A 19,459-nucleotide genomic window follows, 5' to 3' on the forward strand; every position below is an offset into this window, starting at 1 on the left:
AGTGAACTGTTGAAAAGCACTCCCCCCTCCCTACCTGCGGCCACGCTTCCCTCCAGATCCTGTCCCACCCCGTGTTCAAACCCCACCCGCCCGTTTTGGTCTACGCAGACTGACACCAAGACGTTATGCAGAATGGGATGGCAAGACTTCCTGCCGTGGTGGAGGTAACGGAGCGGAAGCAGAAGCCTCAGGCTCTACTTCCGAGTCAGGAGGAACTGTGTCCTCTGTACTCGCTTGTGTGCTTGAGGTCTCGCTGCGAGTGGACATGACACGTTGGGGTGCAGTGCCGTGTCCAGCCAGCAACGCATGTCATAGGGCATTTGTTGTGGTTGTCTGCTTCCTGATCGCCTTCAACATCTCCCGAGCAGTCTGTGACTGCTCAGAAGACCAGCTGGAGAAGCGCGAGCAGAACTCGCTCCAGGTTGTGGAGAACTGGCTCCAATTGGCTGAGAAAACTGCGAACCCCTGGATAAGGTCACGATCGTCTCCCTGCACAGGGAAAGTAAGTTCCCCATCTGGATCTCCGTGGCAGGCAAGTGCATATCACGCTAACCGGACCGCCGTGGGGTCGGCGTCTGCAATGTCACGCGCCTTGGTGTCACCACCTGCACACCGCTTGGTCCCGGTGCCTCATCTGTCTCAAAAGAGATGGCTGCAGGTTGTTCCCCCACCACAAAAAAAAAATCTCCTGTTCTTCCTTCTCCTCCTCCTCCTTCTCCTCCTCCTGCTCACGCACAGCGGCAGCAGGAGTCTGCACTGGCTCCTCCTCTGGCTCTTCCTCCTGGGAGGTTTCTGAATGTTCAGTGGATGCGTCCGCTGACTCCAGTAATACTTGTTGACCTTTGAAAGACAAATGGAAGTTATAAACAACGTTTAACAATTCAAATCAATTCATCTCAATTTTTCAAGAACTCAAAACATTACCATTAGCCCATAAACACAAGCGCTCACCAGGCCTAACATGACCTCATTTGAAGATCAATAGTACATCTCAATTATATATCAAATTAAAATATCATTGCATAAGATTACCCGCGTAACAAATATTTACTATTGATTCACACATTGCACAATGCACAGTTCTCATTACTCACGTGACTCTAGGGTGGGTTTGGCCACACCACAGGTTCTGACCGAACGGCTTTCTGGCCCCACCAAGGCCACTGCAAGCTCTTCGTAGACGGTGAGCGACTGCAGCATGGCACAGCCCCGGCCCGTCCTGCGTTGCTCCCACTCGTTGATGGATATCTTCTTCTGTAATAGATAAGGTAACATTGTACGGCATAAGCAGATGGATTTGGCAATAAACATTTAGGACTGATAGATTTATAAGTTCAATTACAAGTTTGCACTACATTGCATAGGAATAAGATATTTTATACTGTAACATTCAAACTTATGTTGCGGTGCATAAATGTAATCATAATTTAATCCTAATTTAGTTATTTAGTCATGTTTAAGGATTACGAGATAACATTGCAGATTCTAATTAGAATTTCCATACATCATTAAATAATAAATATGGATGATTTCAAATATAAATTTCAACTTACTCTTGCAGCCGCCAGTAGACTGTTCCATCCTTTGCGGCACTGGTCCGGTGTCTGGGCTTCATTAGATGCCGACGTGACAACATCAGCAATCTCTGCCTAGATCCTCCGATATGTACGGGCTGGAGGTTTCCCATGCCCACCTCATGTCAGATCCTCCCACCTCACGCTAACACTGTTCACTTGGGCCTCATTGGCCTCCTCGCTGAAGGCTTGGCCCTTCGCCTTTCTGCAGATCCCTCCATTCTTTAAATTTATATGATTTAAGGCTTTATCAAAATACCTGCTTCCTTTCTCCTCTCTCTCTCTCTCTCTCTCCCCCCCCCCCAGACCCACGCAGAGCTTCTGAGCATGTGTGATGACCCTTGACCTCTAAAAACGCAGGAAGGAGCATCAACCTGAAAAAAAAATCAACCTGCACATGCACAGTAATGCGTTGCTAGAGAAGCTTTTTTTCATTCATTTCCGTTTTCTTTGGACGATCATGAGATCGCCGAGAAATCACATCGCCCATTTGACAAGGCCGAGTGGAAAATCGCAACAAAAAAAATGGGCCTTGAGCCGGCGATCAGCACGGGCGATACGTTTCGCATCGTTGGAATAAGGTCCATTTTTTTCGGCTTTAGCCACCAAGTGGAAAGTCTAGCCCAATAGCTCACAAAACACTGGCAAAACCCTACCCACTAAATCGCCGGAAAAGAATCCAAAAACAAAAACTCCAACCCACCTCTTCTTACAGGTCTTCACACCCACACTCCTGGGTCTGCAACGCAGGTCACCCCGGGCATCTTCCCTCGGCCAGAACATGGGCATGCTAAAACTCCAAAGCATGGCGACCACGGCGTCCCCAGCCTTGCATGCCTGAAACCGCCGGCGCAAGACCCCGGCAAAACTCCGCAAAGCCTGCTCTGATTTAGATGCAATTCCAATCTTGCTTTGTGAATTTTGTTTTGCAAACATCCTAAAATCTACTGTGGATGGTTATTGCTGAAAAGTAATAGACTGTCCAATCAGTTTCAGCAAGGCAAAACAATACAGTAGATCAGACCATCTTCACATAGATACAGGAGACACTAGATTAACAAAAACACAAGAGAGGGAGAGCAGCAAAGGACTACAGAAAGCCGTTCTGAAGGACTACAGAAAGACGTTCCTAAATCCAAACTACCTGAACCTCGGCCCGGGCATTTCTGGATTCGAGACATCGGAAAGATGTTCCGAAATCCGGAAACACGCGAAATCCAGAACGGCCTTGGTCCCGAGATTTCTGGATTTTGGATGCTCTACCTGCATACACTTTTTATAAGAACTGTCATTTTGGGTGGGGTGCCTGTAAGATCTAGATTAATAGTGTAGGACTGTGGCCATTTAAGATTTATCTCATGCATGGCTGACTATTTTTTATGGGAGTAACTATTTGTGCTGTGTTTTTTCTGCACGTGCGTCTGTTAAGCTCTGCACCTCGATGCCTCCCGCCCAAAGCGGAAGTGCTGGACCGGAAGTGCGGCCCTGCTCTCATTCCACGTGGCCAAGAGTGGCGATGGGTGGCTGAAAGGTCGGCAGTGGGGGGCCGAGAGCGGCGGCTGGGGGGCTGAGAGGGCCCATGGGGGGCCGAGTGTGGCGGTGGGGGGCCAAGATAGACTGTGGGGGGAGCAGCAGGGCGGGGGGGTACCGAGAAGGCCCGCAAGTGGCCGAGAGGGCCCGCGGCAGTGGCGGGGGAGGGGGGGGGGGGGCGGTGCTGAGAGCGGCAGTGGGGGGCCGAGAGAGCCAGTGGGGAGCTGAGAGCGGCGACGGGGGGGCCGAAAGGGCCCGCCGGCAGCGGCGGACAGCCAAGGATGGTGGGGGGCCCGAGATGGGGGGGGTGGAAGAGAGAGAGAGGGACTGGGGGAGGAAGAGAGAGAGACTGGGAAAGAGAGAGGCTGGGGGAGAGAGACTGGAGGAGAGAGAGAGAGAGAGAGAATAGGAGAGAGAGACACGGTGGGGGGTGGGTGAAGAGATCTGGGTGGAGGGGATCGGAGGGGAGAGAGGGAACTCGGGGAAGACAGATCACTTTCTTCCAACCCCCTACAAAGGACGTCGTTGGAGTGGATGATATCCAGAAGTCACGACACTGTCACTATTCACTTCATACCCAACAAACCTGTTAACAATCCGCACACAATGCCCCATCTATGGTGGGCTGGGAGGTGGTGAGGGGGAGTAAGGTCATGCACATACGCTGGTATAAAGAGGGACTTTGGCTGGGGGAGGGATGCACTTGCGCTGGGATAAGGCACTTCGGCTGAGGAAGGCTTGCACTTGGACTGGGGTAAGGCAATTCGACTGGGGGAGGGATGCACTCGGACTGGGGGAAGGCACTTTGGCTGGAGAGGGATGCACTCGGACTGGGGTAAGGCACTTTGGCTGGCTCTTGCTGTCTTCTGGGGAGCTCTGTCCTCTGTCGCTTCAGGAAATCAAAGTGGATCGAGTTACAATTTGCAAAGTCAGTGAGAACTTGGAATGGGCGGTTCCAGTTACACATTCCTGTGAAACTTCAGGGTGTGGCTTATCCTCCAAGGGGACCAAGCATGGACAAATAGTGGAGCATGGTGGCCATTTTCACAGTACAAATAAGTGCATCCAATTTTTATAGATTTATTACTAGTTACAAGTTGGATATCAGTGAGTTATTGTATTAATGTTGGTTATAGGGGGGAATCTGATTGTCACTAGTACTACTATTAGTTAGCAGAACAATTTCAATGAGTTACTAGTGGAAACGAAGTGCCTCCTAGCTCTGGTTTCTCATCTGCACATCCCTAGCCCATCTTTGGTTTCCCCTCTTCACCTCCTCATAGGTGGGCTCCTGGTGCTTGGAACTTCTTGTATAACAGCTGCTGGCACAAAACCATGAGCATAGATACTCAACTACAGGGAGCCCAAACTTTATTTGGTAAATACAGTAACATTTGTAACATGTCGTGATCAGATATCACATGTTCCGTCATCACATGATCAAGCCTCCAGGATGCTACCAACAAGCCATTCGCCCAACCAGTCCATGCCAACGTCCATGCTCCACTTGAGCCGCCTCCCATCTTTCCTCATCTAAATCCATCAGCATAATCTTCTATTCTCTTCTCCCTCATACACTAGCCAATTCTCCAATTAAATGCATCGATATTATGCACTTCAACCACTCCCTGTGGTAGCGAGTTCCACATTCTCCCCACTCTTTGGGTAAAGAAGTTTCTTCTGAATTCCCTATTGGATTTCTGGATGACTATCGTATATTGATAGCCTCTAGTTATGCTCTTCCCCACAACTGTATCCACTCTATCAAAACCTTTCATGATTTTAAAGACCTCTATTAGGTCACTCCTCAGCCTTCTCTTTTCAAGAGGAAAAAAAAGAGACCCAGCCTGTTCATCCTTTCATGATATGTATACCTTCGCATTTCTGGTATCATCCTTGTTCTCTGCACCCTCTCCAGTGCCTCTATATCCTTTTTATAATATGGCGACCAGAACTGTACGCAGTAATCTAAGTGTGGTCTAACCAAGCTTCGATATGGGTTTAGCATAACTTCCCTACGTTTCAATTCGAGACCTCTAGAAATAAACCCTGGTGCTTGGTTTGCTTTTTTTATGGCCTTGCTAACCTGTGTCACAACTTTTAGCAATTTGTGAATTTGTACTCTGAGATCCCTTTGTTCCTCTACTCCACCAAGACTCGCAACCTCCAAGTAATAAGTTATCTCCCTATTCTTCCTACCAAATTTAATACTTCGCATTTATCGGTGTTGGACTTCATTTGCCAAATTATATGCCCATTCTGCAAGTTTATTAATGTCTTCCTGTAATTTGTTCCTCCTCAGTATTGACTATCTCGCCCCCGCCCCTGCCAATTTGGTGTCATCCATAAATATAGAAATTGTGCTTTTGATTCCAAAGTCTAAATCGTTAATATAAATTGTGAATAACAGTGGTCCTAGCACTGATCCTTGTGGAACATCACTACCCACCTTCTGCCACTGTGAATAGCTACCGTTTACCTCTTCTCTCTGCATTCTGCATTAGAAATATAGAAACATAGAAAATAGGTGCAGGTGTAGGCCATTCGGCCCTTCGAGCCTGCACCATCATTCAATAAGATCATGGCTGATCATTCACCTCAGTACCCCTTTCCTGCTTTCTCTCCATACACCTTGATCTCTTTAGCCGTAAGGATCATATCTAACTCCCTCTTGAATATATCCAATGAACTGGCATCAACAACTCTCTGCGGTAGGGAATTCCACAGGTTAACAACTCTCTGAGTGAAGAAGTTTCTCCTCATCTCGGTCCTAAATGGTCTATCTCTTATCCTTAGACTATATCCCCTGGTTCTGGACTTCCCCAACATTGGAAACATTCTTCCTGCATCTAACCTGTCCAGTTCCATCAGAATTTTATATGTTTCTACAAGATCCCCTCTCTTCCTTCTAAACTCCAGTGAATACAGGCCCAGTCGGTCCAGTCTCTCCTCATATATCAGTCCTGCCATCCCGGGAATCAGTCTGGTGAACCTTCGCTACACTCCCTCAATAGCAAGAACGTCCTTCCTCAGATTAGGAGACCAAAACTGAACACAATATTCCAGGTGAGGCCTCACTAAGACCCTGTACAACTGCAGTAAGATCTCCCTGCTCCTACACTCAAATTCCCTAGCTATGAAGGCCAGCATACCATTTGCCTTCTTCACTGCCTGCTGTACCTGCATACCAACTTTCAATGACTGATGTACCATGACACCCAGGTCTCGTTGCACCTCCCCTTTTCCTAATCTGCCACCATTCAGATAATATTCTGCTTTTGTGTTTTTACCACCAAAGTGGATAACCTCACATTTATCCACATTATACTGCATCTGCCATGCATTTGCCCACTCACCTAACCTGTCCAAGTCACCCTGCAGCCTCTTAGCGTCCTCCTCACAGCTCACACCACCACCCAGCTTAGTGTCATCTGCAAACTTGGAGATATTACACTCAATTCCTTCATTTAATTCATTAATGTATATTGTAAATAGCTGGGGTCCCAGCACTGAGCCCTGTGGCACCCCACTAGTCACTGCCTGCTATTCTGAAAAGGACCCGTTTATCCCGACTTTCTGCTTCCTATCTGCCAACCAGTTCTCTATCCACGTCAGTACATTACACCCAATACCATGTGCTTTAATTTTGCACACCAATCTCTTGTGTGGGACCTTGTCAAAAGCCTTTTGAAAGTCCAAATACACCACATCCACTGGTTCTCCCTTGTCCACTCTACCAGTTACATCTTCAAAAAATTCTAGAAGATTTGTCAAGCATGATTTCCCTTTCATAAATCCATGCTGACTTGGACCAATCCTGTCATTGCTTTCCAAATGCGCTGCTATTTCATCTTTAATAATTGATTCCAACATTTTCCCCACTACTGATGTCAGGCTAACCGGTCTATAATTCCCGTTTTCTCTCTCCCTCCTTTCTTAAAAAGTGGTGTTACATTAGCTACCCTCCAGTCCATAGGAACTGATCCAGAGTCGACAGACTGTTGGAAAATGATCACCAATGCATCCATTATTTCTAGGGCCACTTCCTTAAGTACTCTGGGATGCAGACTATCAGGCCCCGGGGATTTATCGGCCTTTAATCCCATCAATTTCCCTAACACAATTTCCTGACTAATAAGGATTTCCTTCAGTTCCTCCTTCTCACTGGATCCTCGGTCCCCTAGTATTTCCGGAAAGTTATTTGTGTCTTCCTTCGTGAAGACAGAACCAAAGTATTTGTTTAACTGCTCCGCCATTTCTTTGTTCCCCATTATAAATTCACCTGAATCTCACTGCAAGGTACCTATGTTTGTCTTCACTAATCTTTTTCTCTTCACATATTTATAGAAGCTTTTGCAGTCAGATTTTATGTTCCCAGCAAGCTTCCTCCCTTACTCTATTTTCCCCCTCCTAATTAAACCTTTTGTCCTCCTCTGCTGAATTATAAAATTCTCCCAATCTTCAGGTTTGCTGCTTTTTCTGCCAATTTATACACCTCTCCTTGGATTTAACACTATCCTTAATTTCCCTTGTTAACCACCTTCCCCATTTTATTTTTTACTCCAGACAGGGATGTACAATTGTTAAAGTTCTTCTATGTGATCTATAAATGTTTGCCATTGCCTATCCACCGTCAACCCTTTAATTATCACACGCCAGTCTATTCTAGCTAATTCACGTCTCATACCATCGAAGTTATCTTTCCTTAAGTTCAGGACCCTAGTCTTTGAATTAACTGTGTCACTCTCCATCTTAATAAAGAGTTCTACCATATTATGGTCACTCTTCCCCAAGGGGCCTTGCACAACAAGATTGCTAATTAGTCCTTTCTCATTACACATCATCCAAGTCTAGGATGGCCAGCCCTCTAGTTGGTTCCTCGACATATTGGTCCAGAAAACCATTCCTAATACACTCCAGGAAATCCTCCTCCACTGCATTGCTACCAGTTTGGTTAGCCCAATCAATATGTAGATTAAAGTCACCCATGACAACTGCTGTACCTTTATTGCACGCATCCCTAATTTCTTGTTTGATGCTGTCCCCAACCTCACTACTACTGTTTGGTGGTCTGTACACAACTCCCACTAGCGTTTTCTGCCCTTTGGTATTCCGTAGCTCCATCCATATAGATTCCACATCATCCAAGCTAATGTCCTTCCTTACTATTGCGTTAATTTCCTCTTTAACCAACAACGCCACCCCACATCCTTTTACTTTCTGTCTATCTTCCTGAATGTTGAATACCCCTGGATGTTGAGTTCCCAGCCTTGGTCACCCTGGAGCCATGTCTCCGTGATGCCAATTACATCATATCCGTTAACAGCTATCTGCGCAGTTAATTCGTCCACGAATACTCCTTGCATTGAGGCACAGAGCCTTCAGGCTTGTCTTTATAACACACTTTGCCCCTTTAGAATTTTGCTGTAATGTGGCCGTTTTTGATCTTTGCCTTGTGTTTCTCTGCCCTCCACTTTTACTTTTCTTCTTTCTATCTTTTGCTTCTGCCCCCATTCTACTTCCCTCTGTCTCCCTGCATAGGTTCCCATCCCCCTGCCATATTAGTTTAACCGCTCCCCAACAGCACTAGCAAACACTGAAACCAGCTAGCTAATTCTGCTAATTATCCCGACTCCACATTCTCTGACCTTGTCCATCAGTCTATTATGGAGTACCTTATTGAAGGCCTTTTGAAAATCTATGTAAATTACATCTACTGTATTACCATTGTCTACTCTCTCTGTTACCTCTTCAAAAAATTCAATGAGGTTGGTCAAGCAAGACTTTCCCCTTTTGAAATCCCTGCTGATTATTCAGTATTATATTATTGGTTTCTGGATGTTCTTCCATTTTCTCTTTTAGTAGGGATTCCATTATTTTTCCTACCACCGATATTAAGCTGACTGGTCTATAATTCCCCCTTCTCAAATATAGGTATTACGTTAGCGATCCGTCAGCCCTCTGGCACTGCAACTTTTTTAAACGAGTTATTAAATATATGTAGTCATGTCTCTGCTATCTCTTCCCTAGATTCTTTTAAAACGCATGGATGCAGTCCAGCCAGACCAGGGGTTATATCCTCTCTGAGTTTGATTAGTTTATTTAATATATCACCTCTTTTTATTTTAAATGCAGATCTCATTACCCATTACCCCCTGTGTCCCAGTTCCTATTACCCCTCTCTCTCAGTTCCTATTACCCCTCTCTCCCAGTTACTATTACCCCTCTCTCCCAGTTACTATTACCCCTCTCTCCCAGTTACTATTACCCCTCTCTCCCAGTTACTATTACCCCTCTCTCCCAGTTACTATTACCCCTCTCTCCCAGTTACTATTACCCCTCTCTCCCAGTTACTATGACCCCTCTCTCCCAGTTACTATGACCCCTCTCTCCCAGTTACTATGACCCCTCTCTCCCAGTTACTATGACCCCTCTCTCCCAGTTACTATGACCCCATCCACAGTTACCATTACCCATCTGTGCACTTACTGTTACCCCATCTGTTTCAGTTATTATTATTATTCGGTTGGAACTATTTCAGTAGGACTGAGAAAAGGAGGGAGTGAATCAGAGTCACCTCAAAGAACAAGAGATGAGAGAAAATCAGGGGAACCGTAACAGCAAGAGAGCAGGAGAGTGAGATTGAGGGTCACCTCGGCAGTACAGTGATTGGAAGGGAACGAGTCTCGGTGCTTCTGCAGCACAGGTAATGGTGGGCAACAAGTCATGGCCACCTCTGCAGTACCATCTGAAAACGCACTGAGCAGGTAAAAGACAAATGGCATTGAATTCAATCGTTTCATAATAGGTAAAATATACAATGACAAACGTAAGGCCACATCTCGCTGAATTATCTATTACTACTATTTTCATTCCAAAAAATTGAAAATTGATAAACTGGAGCAATGCATTTGTATTGAACAGTATAGCCCCTTTGCTGACCTACCCTCCCATTGCTGCTTTGGTGTGAAGAGATGCTATTGCGAGGTCAAGAATGCCAAAGAAAGCTTTGATAAAGTGTCTCCCAGTAATCTCAACAAGGAAAGTGCAGATCTGACAAAACAAGGACAAAAATTACAAACCTTCATCTACCAGGCTTCTAACTTACTTTCTATAAAAGATTGAGATGCATTCCGAGAGACATTTCCAGATTGCCGTTGAATTGCTGGTTTGCTTTTGTCTTTAATGTTTTCTCCTTCCTTATTCTTTTTCTTCCCGGTGTCTTTTAATTCTGTTTTTTCTGAGAAAATAGATAATTTTTTTTTTTAAATACTGAAAGCACATGCACGCCTTTTTACTCTTCACCCGGCTATTTGCATTATTATAATCAACCTCCGGGTGAATAACGGGACAGAGATATCTGATGAGGTGCAACCATGGTTGGAGAACGCAAGTCTACCTAAAGTATAAAGGGTTTTCCATATCAATCTATCTACTTATATAATAAAGATCTTTGGCCCGCAATTCTGGCTGTGCTGTTGCATTGCTGGAAGTGAGCTGGAGTCACAGCGACGACCAGTCTAAAATACGAGTTCTGCTAATTTAAATGTAAGGAGGCGCTCAGGATGTGTAAATCAAGTCTGCAACACCTCAGATACCCTGGGGTGGGGAGTGGAAGAGGAGACAGCCCACATGGATATAGGACAGGCTTGGGGAAATTGAAAATGTGCTTTGAATGGCTGGCAGGCAGTGGGGTGGGAAGGGAGAAAAACAATTGTTTTAGGAGAGGTGTAGCAACTGGATCTAAAACCTGCTGCAGTTTAGAGTGGCAAGAGCAACTGGAGGAAGCAACCAACCGAGGAGAGAAGGACTGGAGCCAGATCGAAGAAACGAGCAGCCAACTTCATGGACCCAGCTCTGGATGCCCTCTTGACAAAGATACGGGGTAGGTGGGATAGGTTGTTTCTGGTCACAGGGCGGCTGGAGAAGCACCAAGAATGTGGTATACATGATGTGGAGAGAGGTGGTTGTGATGATGAGTGCCACCTCCTTCAACCCCAGGACTCTTTTGCAGCACAGTAAGAACAACCTCACCAGAGCAGTCAAGCTAAGGTGCTTACTCCTTCTGACCCATCTTTATACATGTATAAAGATGGGTCAGAAGGAGTAAACACCTTAGCTTGACTGCTCTGGTGAGGTTGTTCTTTGTACATGTGGCATTCCTTCATTCACAGCCTTCACACTCCTCTTGGATATTATTCTGTACCTCTGATCCTTTCTCCTATCCTGTATCACCTATGGCCTACAAATGCACCTCACAACAAGCCCTGCAAGAGCAAGCCTCTCCAACTCACCACATCTGTCCTTTCTTGCTTTCTGACCTGGTTATAACCTTAATTTCTAAACAGAACATTTTGCCAAGTATTCACTGCAATGCTCAGGACTTCTCTCTTACAGGAGGTTGAGGCCCATAATCACTGGAAATCTCAGGCCGTGGGTAGTGGTCTCCACCACAGGAATCCTCATGCATGCAAAACTAGGGAGACCCTGAGGAGCCATGCGGCAAGAACCTGTTGGAATGGGGACACATAGGGTGGTCAGTGGCTGCTGCAGGTTTGCCTGGACTATCTGCAGCCTTGCAAGTAACATTACGAAACGCCTTCTAAAATTATGGAGTAACTGTCATAATAGCCACCAAATATCATACCATCTCTTCATTTTCTTTTCCTCTGGACAAACCTGAGCATGAAGCCACTGAGGAGGAGGGATGAAAAAGCGGCAAGGAACTTTCCATCTCTACCCTGCTCGGCATATCCTCACCCACTCACTCTTTCTCTCTCACTCACCTGCCCTAGAGAAATCCACCCAAGGGTTGTAGATTCTTCCAATGAAGGTTTGTAATAACTAAAACACTTCCGGTCGCCTGCCACTGTAATCCACCGCTCCACTCCCACTCTGTTCTCTCCATCCTCGGCCTCTTACACTGTTCCAACGAATCACAACATAAGCTCGAGGAACAGCACCTCTTCTTTTGATTAGGCATTTTATAGTCATCTGGACTCTACATCGAGTTCAATCATTTCAGACCATAATCCCTGCCTCTATTTTTTTTTTCACGGTACTTGTTGATGTTTCTGCCCTTTCCATTTCCGCCTCATCTAGGGCCCAATTTTGGCCATGACTTGCATAAATTTTTTTTGGAGTAAGTTGGTTTTTCTGAAGCAAGTTAAAAAACTCAATTTTCCCCAATAAACTTGCTCCAGAGTAACTTAGTTAGGTACGATTTTTTTTAGTTCAGTATTTTTTTTCCAAAGGGGGGCGTTCCCAGACACTTACGCCAGTTTTGGCCATTTATGCCACTTTGGCCAGCTAACACTTACACCAAATCGACTTAGGTCAGTGTATGTGGCCATCTCTGAAAAACATTGCGGGCAGTTAAGAAATCGATGCAGGTAAGTAAGTAAGGACCTGCACCCAAGCACTAAGCAGCAAACATTCCAAATAAAAGTTAAAATAACCAAATAAAAATAAAGAACTCAGGTAAACAATTGATTAACAATGAAATATTTGAAGTAAATCCTACCTTGGGCCGGGGAAGGCAGCGGGCCGGCCTGTATGGGAGGCCATTCGGATTGGGATGGGGGCGGCCAGCAAAGACACATCGGGAGGTTGGGGGGAGGGAGGGAGGGAGAGGAAAGGCTGGGCTCGACAGCATCAGGAGGGAGGGAGAGGAAAGGTTGGGCTCAACGGCATCGGGAGGGAGTGGAAAGCTGGGCTTGATGGCATCGGGAGGGAGGGAGAGGAAAGGCTGGGCTCGACGGCATCGGGAGGGGGAGAGAGAGGGAGAGGAAAGGCTGGGCTCGGCGGCATCGGGAGGTGGGGAGGGAGGGAGAGGAAAGGCTGGGCTTGGCGGTATCTCGGGTAGGGTTCTGGCAGCCTGGACTGCACTCAGACGCGGGCGACCATTCGGCCACAGCTAGGGGCGGAGAACATCGGGTCCTGCTGACAGCTTGCAGGACATGCTGGGAGGGCGAGGAGCATGCGCGCAGACTCCACTGTGCATGCGACAGCTGGGTTGTAGCTCCGCCCCCCCCACTCCACCATGGACGCCGTACCAGTGCCTGGGACACTAGGCAGAGGGGTCAGGATACTAAAAAAGTTTTTTGGTGCCCTTTCCAGCGCACAAAGTCGCGCATAAAGGGCCTGTGCGCAAAAAAAATGGGTTGGCCAACATTGGGCCCCGAGACTCATCTTTTAACATAAGATACAGAAGAACATAAGAAATAGGAGCAGGAGTAGGCCGTTTGGCCCCTCGAGCCTGCTCACCATTTAATAAGATCACGGCTGATCTGATCCTGGGCTCAGCTCCACTTCCCTGCCCGCTCCCCATAACCCTTTATTCCCTTATCACTCAAAAATCTGTCTATCTCCGCCTCCACAGCTCTCTGGGGCAGAGAATTCCACGGATTCACAACCCTCTGAGAGAAGAAATTCCTTCTCATCTCAATTTTAAAAGGACGGCCCCTTATTGTGAGACTTATATGGGCCCAAATTTGGCCAAGAGTTGCTCCATTTTTTTTGGAGCAACTTGATTTTTTTTGGAGTATCTAAAAAAAAAAATCGCAATTCTGCACATTTAATTTGTGCCAGTGTAAGTGAGTTAGTTAGGATTTTTTTAGTTTAGTTTTTTTTCCAAAAGGGAGCGTTAAAAGCCACCTATGCCTGTTTTGGCCAGTTAAGCTAGTTTGGACAGCTAATAATTACTCCAAACTAACTTAGGCCAGCGTATGTGGCCACTTGTGGCCGCACAGAAAAACCTTGCGGAGAGTTAAGAAATCAGCGCAGGCAAGTACATTTAAAGCACCAAGCACTAAACAAAGCATAAAAATAAGCATTCAATAACAAATAAAAAATGCAAGGAAGCTGAGAGGACCTGCACCTAGCACCAAGACTTACAAAGCACTAAACAAAGCACAAAAAGTAATAAGTAATTAATTAACAAATAAAAAATAGAAGGAATCCTGTACCTAAAGCACCAAGACCAAAGTAATAAACAATCATTCAATCAATAACAAATAAAAAATAGAAGTCCTACCTTTATGTGACGGGAAGGCAGCGGGCTGCCGATGAGGGAGCCCATTCGGCCAGGGATAGGGGCAGCGCGCTTCGGGCCCCTCCCACACAGCCTGCAGAGCACACACAAGAGATTCTGGGGTAGAGGAGCTACTGCACATGCTTGCACACACTAGCGTGCATATGCAGAGGTCCCGGCACTGTTTTCAAGCACCGGGACTTGGCTCCGCCCCTGAATCCAGTTGCCAAGCTGTGCCATCGAGGAGAGGCTGGGGAGCAGCCAAACTCGGCCTGAAGATTTCTGGCGCCTTAATCGGTGTACAAAAGTGGCGCACCTCTGGTGAGTGTACCAGAAATCTCTACTGGCCAAATTTGGGCCCTATGACCCCTAATTCTAGTTTCCACTATGAGTGGAAATATACTCTCTGCATCCACCTTGTCGAGACCCCTCATTATCTTATATGTTTTGATTAGATCACCTCTCATTCTTCCGAACTCCAATGAGAACAGGCCCAACCTACTCAACCTACCTTCATAAGTCAACCCACTCATCTCCGGAATCAACCTCGTGAACCTTCTCTCAACTGCCTCCAATGCAAGTATATCCCTCCTTAAAGAAGGAGACTAAAACTGAATGCAGTACTCTAGTTGTGGCCTCATCAATACCCTGTACAATTGTAGCAGGACTTCTTTGCTTTTATACTCTATCCCCCTTGCAATAAAGGCCAACATTCCATTTGCCTTCCTGATTACTTGCTGTATCTGCATACTAACTTTTTGTGTTTCATGCACAAGGACCCCAGGTACCTCTGTACTGCAGCACTTTGCAATTTTTCTCCATTTAAATAGTAATTTGCTTTTCTATTTTTTCTGCCAAAGTGGATAACCTCACATTTTCCCACATTATACCTGTCAAATTTTTGCCCACTCACTTAGCCTGTCTATATCCCTTTGCAGATGTTTTGTGTCCTCCTCACAATTTGCTTTCCCACCCATCTTTATATCATCAGCAAACTTGGCTACATTACACTCAGTCCCTTCATCCAAGTCATTAATATAGATTGGTAAATAGTTGAGGCCCCAGCACCGATCTCTGCGGCACCCCACTAGTTACTGTTTGCCAACTGAAAAAAGACCCATTTATCCTGACTCTCCGTTTTCTGTTAGTTAGCCAATCTTCTATCCATGCTAATATATTATCCCCAACCCCGTGAACTTTTATCTTGTGCAGTAATCTTTTATGTGGCACCTTATCGAATGCCTTCTGGAAATCCAAATACATCACATCCACTGGTTCCTCCATATCCACCCTGCTCGTTGCATCCTCAAAGAACTCCAGCAAATTTGTCAAACATGATTGCCTTTTCATAAAACCATGCTGACTCAGCTTGATTGAATTATGCTTTACCAACTGTCCCGCTACTGCTTCCTTAATAATGGACTCCAGCATTTTCCCAACAACAGATGTTAGGCTAACTGGTCTATAGTTTCCTGCGTTCTGTCTGCCTCCTTTTTTAAATAGGGGCATTATATTTGCAATTTTCCAATCCGCTGGAACCTCCCCAGAATCCAGGGAATTTTGGTACATTAGAACCAATGCATCCACTAAATCTGCAGCCACTTCTTTTAAGACCCTAGGATGCAAGCCATCAGGTCCAGGGGACTTGTCCGCCTTTAATCGGATTATTTTACCGAGTACTACTTCTTTAGTGATAGTTATTGTATTAAGTTCCTCCCTCTGTATAGCCCCTTGATTATCCACTATTGAGATATTTTGTGTGTCTTCTACTGTGAAGACCAATACAAAATATTTGTTGAAAGTCTCTGCTATTTCCCTGTTCCCCATTATTAATTCCCTAGTCTCATCCTCTAAGGGACCAACATTAACTTTAGCCACTCTTTTCCTTTTTATGTACCTGTAGAAACTCTTACTATCTGCTTTTATATTTCGTGCTCGTTTACTTTCATAATCGATCTTCCTCCTCTTTATTAATTTTTTAGTAGTTCTTTGCTGGCTTTTAAAAGTTTCCCAATCCTCTGGCCTCGCACTAGTCTTGGCCACATGGTATGCCCTTGTTTTCAATTTGATACCATCCTTTATTTCCTTAGTTAGCCACTAAGTCTTTCCCTTTCCTTAGTCATTCCTTCTGATTGGAATATATTTTTGCAAAGTAACCATTTGTACTGCACTTTTCTTTGACAGACAGGCGTCCGTGCAGCCCCGCCGCACCCCACCACTCCACACCTGTGGTGCACTTTTTTGACTGACAGGCGACAAGCCCCACTCCCTGTCAAGCTCCGCCACCCTCCCCACTCCCGGCCCGAATCATTCCCTCCACGTGGTGCCGAGAAGCAGGACCTGAGGCCCGAGACTCCACTGATTCCCTCGCCGACTAGCAGGATTCACTCCCTTGCTAGAACCCAACGCACTCCCTCATTAGGCCCCAACCCACTCCCTCACCGACTCGCAGGACTCGCTCCCTCGCTAGGCCCCGACTCGCTCCCTCGCCTACTCGCAGGACTCGCTCCCTCGGGCATTGGCCTGAGAGCGGCCGGCAGGGATCCGATAGCAGTGATCCTGGGACTGATAGCGAGAGAGGCCGCGGGGGAGGGGGTGGAGAGAGAGAGAGGCTGGGGGAGAGAGAAGCTGGCGGGTGGTGGGGGGGCGGGAAGAGAGAGAGGCTGGGGGAGAGTAAGGCTGGGGGGGGGGAGAGAGAGAGAGGCTGCGGGGAGAGTGAGAGAAGCTGTGGGGAGAGTGAGAGAAGCTGTGGGGAGGGTGAGAGAAGCTGTGGGGGAGAGAGAAAGAGAGAGAGAGAGAGAGGCTGGGGGGGGGGGGGCGAGAGTGAGAGGCTGGCGGTGGGGGGGCGGGGGAGAGAGAGAGGCTGGGAGAGAGAGAGAGAGGCTGGGGGGGGCGAGAGTGAGAGGCTGGCGGTGGGGGGGCGGGGGAGAGAGAGAGGCTGGGGGGGAGAGAGAGGGGCTAGGAGGGAGAGAGAGAGAGAGAGAGGCTGGGGGAGAGAGAAAGAGAGAGGCTGGGGGAGAGAGCGAGAGAGAGGCTGGGGGAGAGAGAGCGAGAGAGGCTGGGGGAGAGAGAGCGAAAGAGGCTGGGGGAGAGAGCACGAGAGAGGCTGGGGGAGAGAGAGCGAGAGAGGCTGGGGGAGAGAGAGCGAGAGAGGCTGGGGGAGAGAGAGAGAGAGAGAGAGAGAGAGAGAGGCTGAGGGAGAGAGAGAGAGAGGCTGGGGGCGAGAGAGAGGCTGGGGGAGAGAGAGAGAGAGAGGCTGGGGGAGAGAGAGAAAGAGAGGCTGGGGGAGAGAGAGAGAGGCTGGGGGAGAGAGAGAGAGAGGCTGGGGGGGGGGGGGAAGAGAGAGGCTGGAGGGAGAGAGACTGCGACGGGGGGGGGGGGGGGGGCGGTGGCGGGAGCAGAGAGAGAGAGACATGGGGTGAGGTGATCGGAGGGAACTCAGGGAAGATGGATCACATTCTTCCAACCCCCTACAAGGGACATCGTTGGAGTGGATGATATCCAGAAGTCACGACATTGTCACTATTCACTTCATACCCAATAAACCTGTTAACAATCAGTACACAATGCCCCATCTATGGTGGGGGGGGGGGTGGCGTGGGGAAGGATGCACTTGCGCTGGGGTGCGGCACTTTGGCTGGGGGAGGGGTGTACTTGGATTGGGGTAAGGCACTTTGGCTGACCCTTGCTGTCTTCTGGGGAGCTCTGTCCTCTGTCGCTTCAGGAAGTCAAAGTGGATCGAGTTACAATTTGCAAAGTCAGTGAGAACTTGGGATGGGCGGTTCCAGTTACACATTCCTGTGAAACTTCAGGGTGTGGCTTATCCTCCAAGGGGCCCAATCAGAAACAAAGGGTGGAGCATGTTGGCCAATTTGGCAATCCAAATAAAAGTGTCCATATTTTTGTTGAGAGTTATGAAATAGCTCCTTAAATGTTTGCCACTGCTGATCAACCCACTCTTTCATCTATTTTCCCAGTCCACTTTAGCCAACTCTGCCTTCATACCTTATTTAAGCTTAAGACACTGGTTTGAGATCCAACTTTCTCACTTTGATTGTTTCTTAGTTTGTCCCATTACCATCTCTTTTGCCTTGCACTATCATGCCTTTTGTCTCTTAAACTCTCCTGTCTTCCATCCCATCACAGAGCTTTCCTTTTGTTCTTTTCTCCCCTCCCCCTTTCCCTGCCTCGACACTTGCTTAAAAATCTGTTGCATCTCTAACTTTTACCAGTTCTGACGCAGAGTCATCGACTTGAAATGTTTACTCTGTTTCTCTCTCCACAGATGCTGCCTAACCTGCTGAGTGTTTCCAGCTTTTTCTGTTTTTATTTAAGACACAGTCCACGGTTGTGCCAGAAAAGTCAGGGGTGAAAGTGGGATCTGGGGGGAAGGGATTGCAGGCTCTGATCTCTGGGGTCCTGTTCTGAAGAGAAGAATGCTGGATGAGCATCACACTCGAATGATGCCACTGGAAACCATCTCAGAGGACCTGTGACTGGTGGCAGGGGTCATGGTGAAATCCAATCGCATCCTCACTGCCAATATCCGAGAAAGATTTGACACAGTGCAGCACTATCGGGAATGAATTGTGGCACCACGAACACCCCTCCCCCAATAGTGAGATCTCCAGATTAGTTGGTGCATCCAACATGGATGCTTTGACTACTGGCCTTCAGGCCCTGGGGGATTGTTTGGTGAGGATGATGGCAATCAGCTTCCAAGAGCTTCTGGGCTCTATCTCCCAGGATCTAAGCCATCAGGTATGCCCTCCCATCCATCAGTGCGCAGTCGGATCCAGGACCCAACACAAGTGCTGTGTCTACACTCCACTGTTTGTGATCCCATTCTCTCTCCTAATGACAGCTGATATGACCTTGCCAGCCAACCATGCCACCTCAGATGCTTGCTTGGATAAGTGTCAAGATACTTGCAGTAGTGATGCAACCTCTTAAAAGTCCACCCAAGACTCAGAAATCCTGAGACGAGAACAATCTCTGTTCCAAGAGAATCGCGATACCACAGTTTAACCAAGTGCCACTGGTGTACCTGGTCCTGAGATAGCACCTCGACGGAGCAGCAGGATAGATTTAACAGCAGCACAGAGAGACACGTAGGGTAAACACGAGGTTAATCAGCACACTGTAAATATATATGTGCACGGTACAACTACCTTGTTATATTAAGTCCAGTGTTTTGAGGTTAGTCTGTTCTTCATTTATTTTTTGTGTTTGAGAGGATAGTTGGAGGTCAGTTGCAACAGGAGACAAAGTTCCTTGTTGCCTTCTTACTAAACCTTGTTACCTCCCTAAGCAGATGTCTTCT

General features: G+C 47.1%; 1 protein-coding gene across 7 annotated transcripts in view; it reads right to left on the reverse strand.

Moving 5' to 3' along the window:
• The window catches only part of adgb (androglobin), a 513,562-nt gene that overhangs the window by 396,234 nt on the left and 97,869 nt on the right, over positions 1 to 19,459 (reverse strand). For all 7 annotated transcript variants that reach the window (XM_070889961.1, XM_070889958.1, XM_070889959.1 and 4 more), the window contains one exon: positions 10,213 to 10,344. In XM_070889961.1, coding sequence (XP_070746062.1) covers positions 10,213 to 10,344 — 132 coding nt within the window. The remainder of the gene's footprint in view (positions 1 to 10,212; positions 10,345 to 19,459) is intronic.

This window comes from Pristiophorus japonicus, chromosome 9 (genome assembly GCF_044704955.1).
Source record: "Pristiophorus japonicus isolate sPriJap1 chromosome 9, sPriJap1.hap1, whole genome shotgun sequence".
NCBI lineage: Eukaryota > Metazoa > Chordata > Chondrichthyes > Pristiophoridae > Pristiophorus > Pristiophorus japonicus.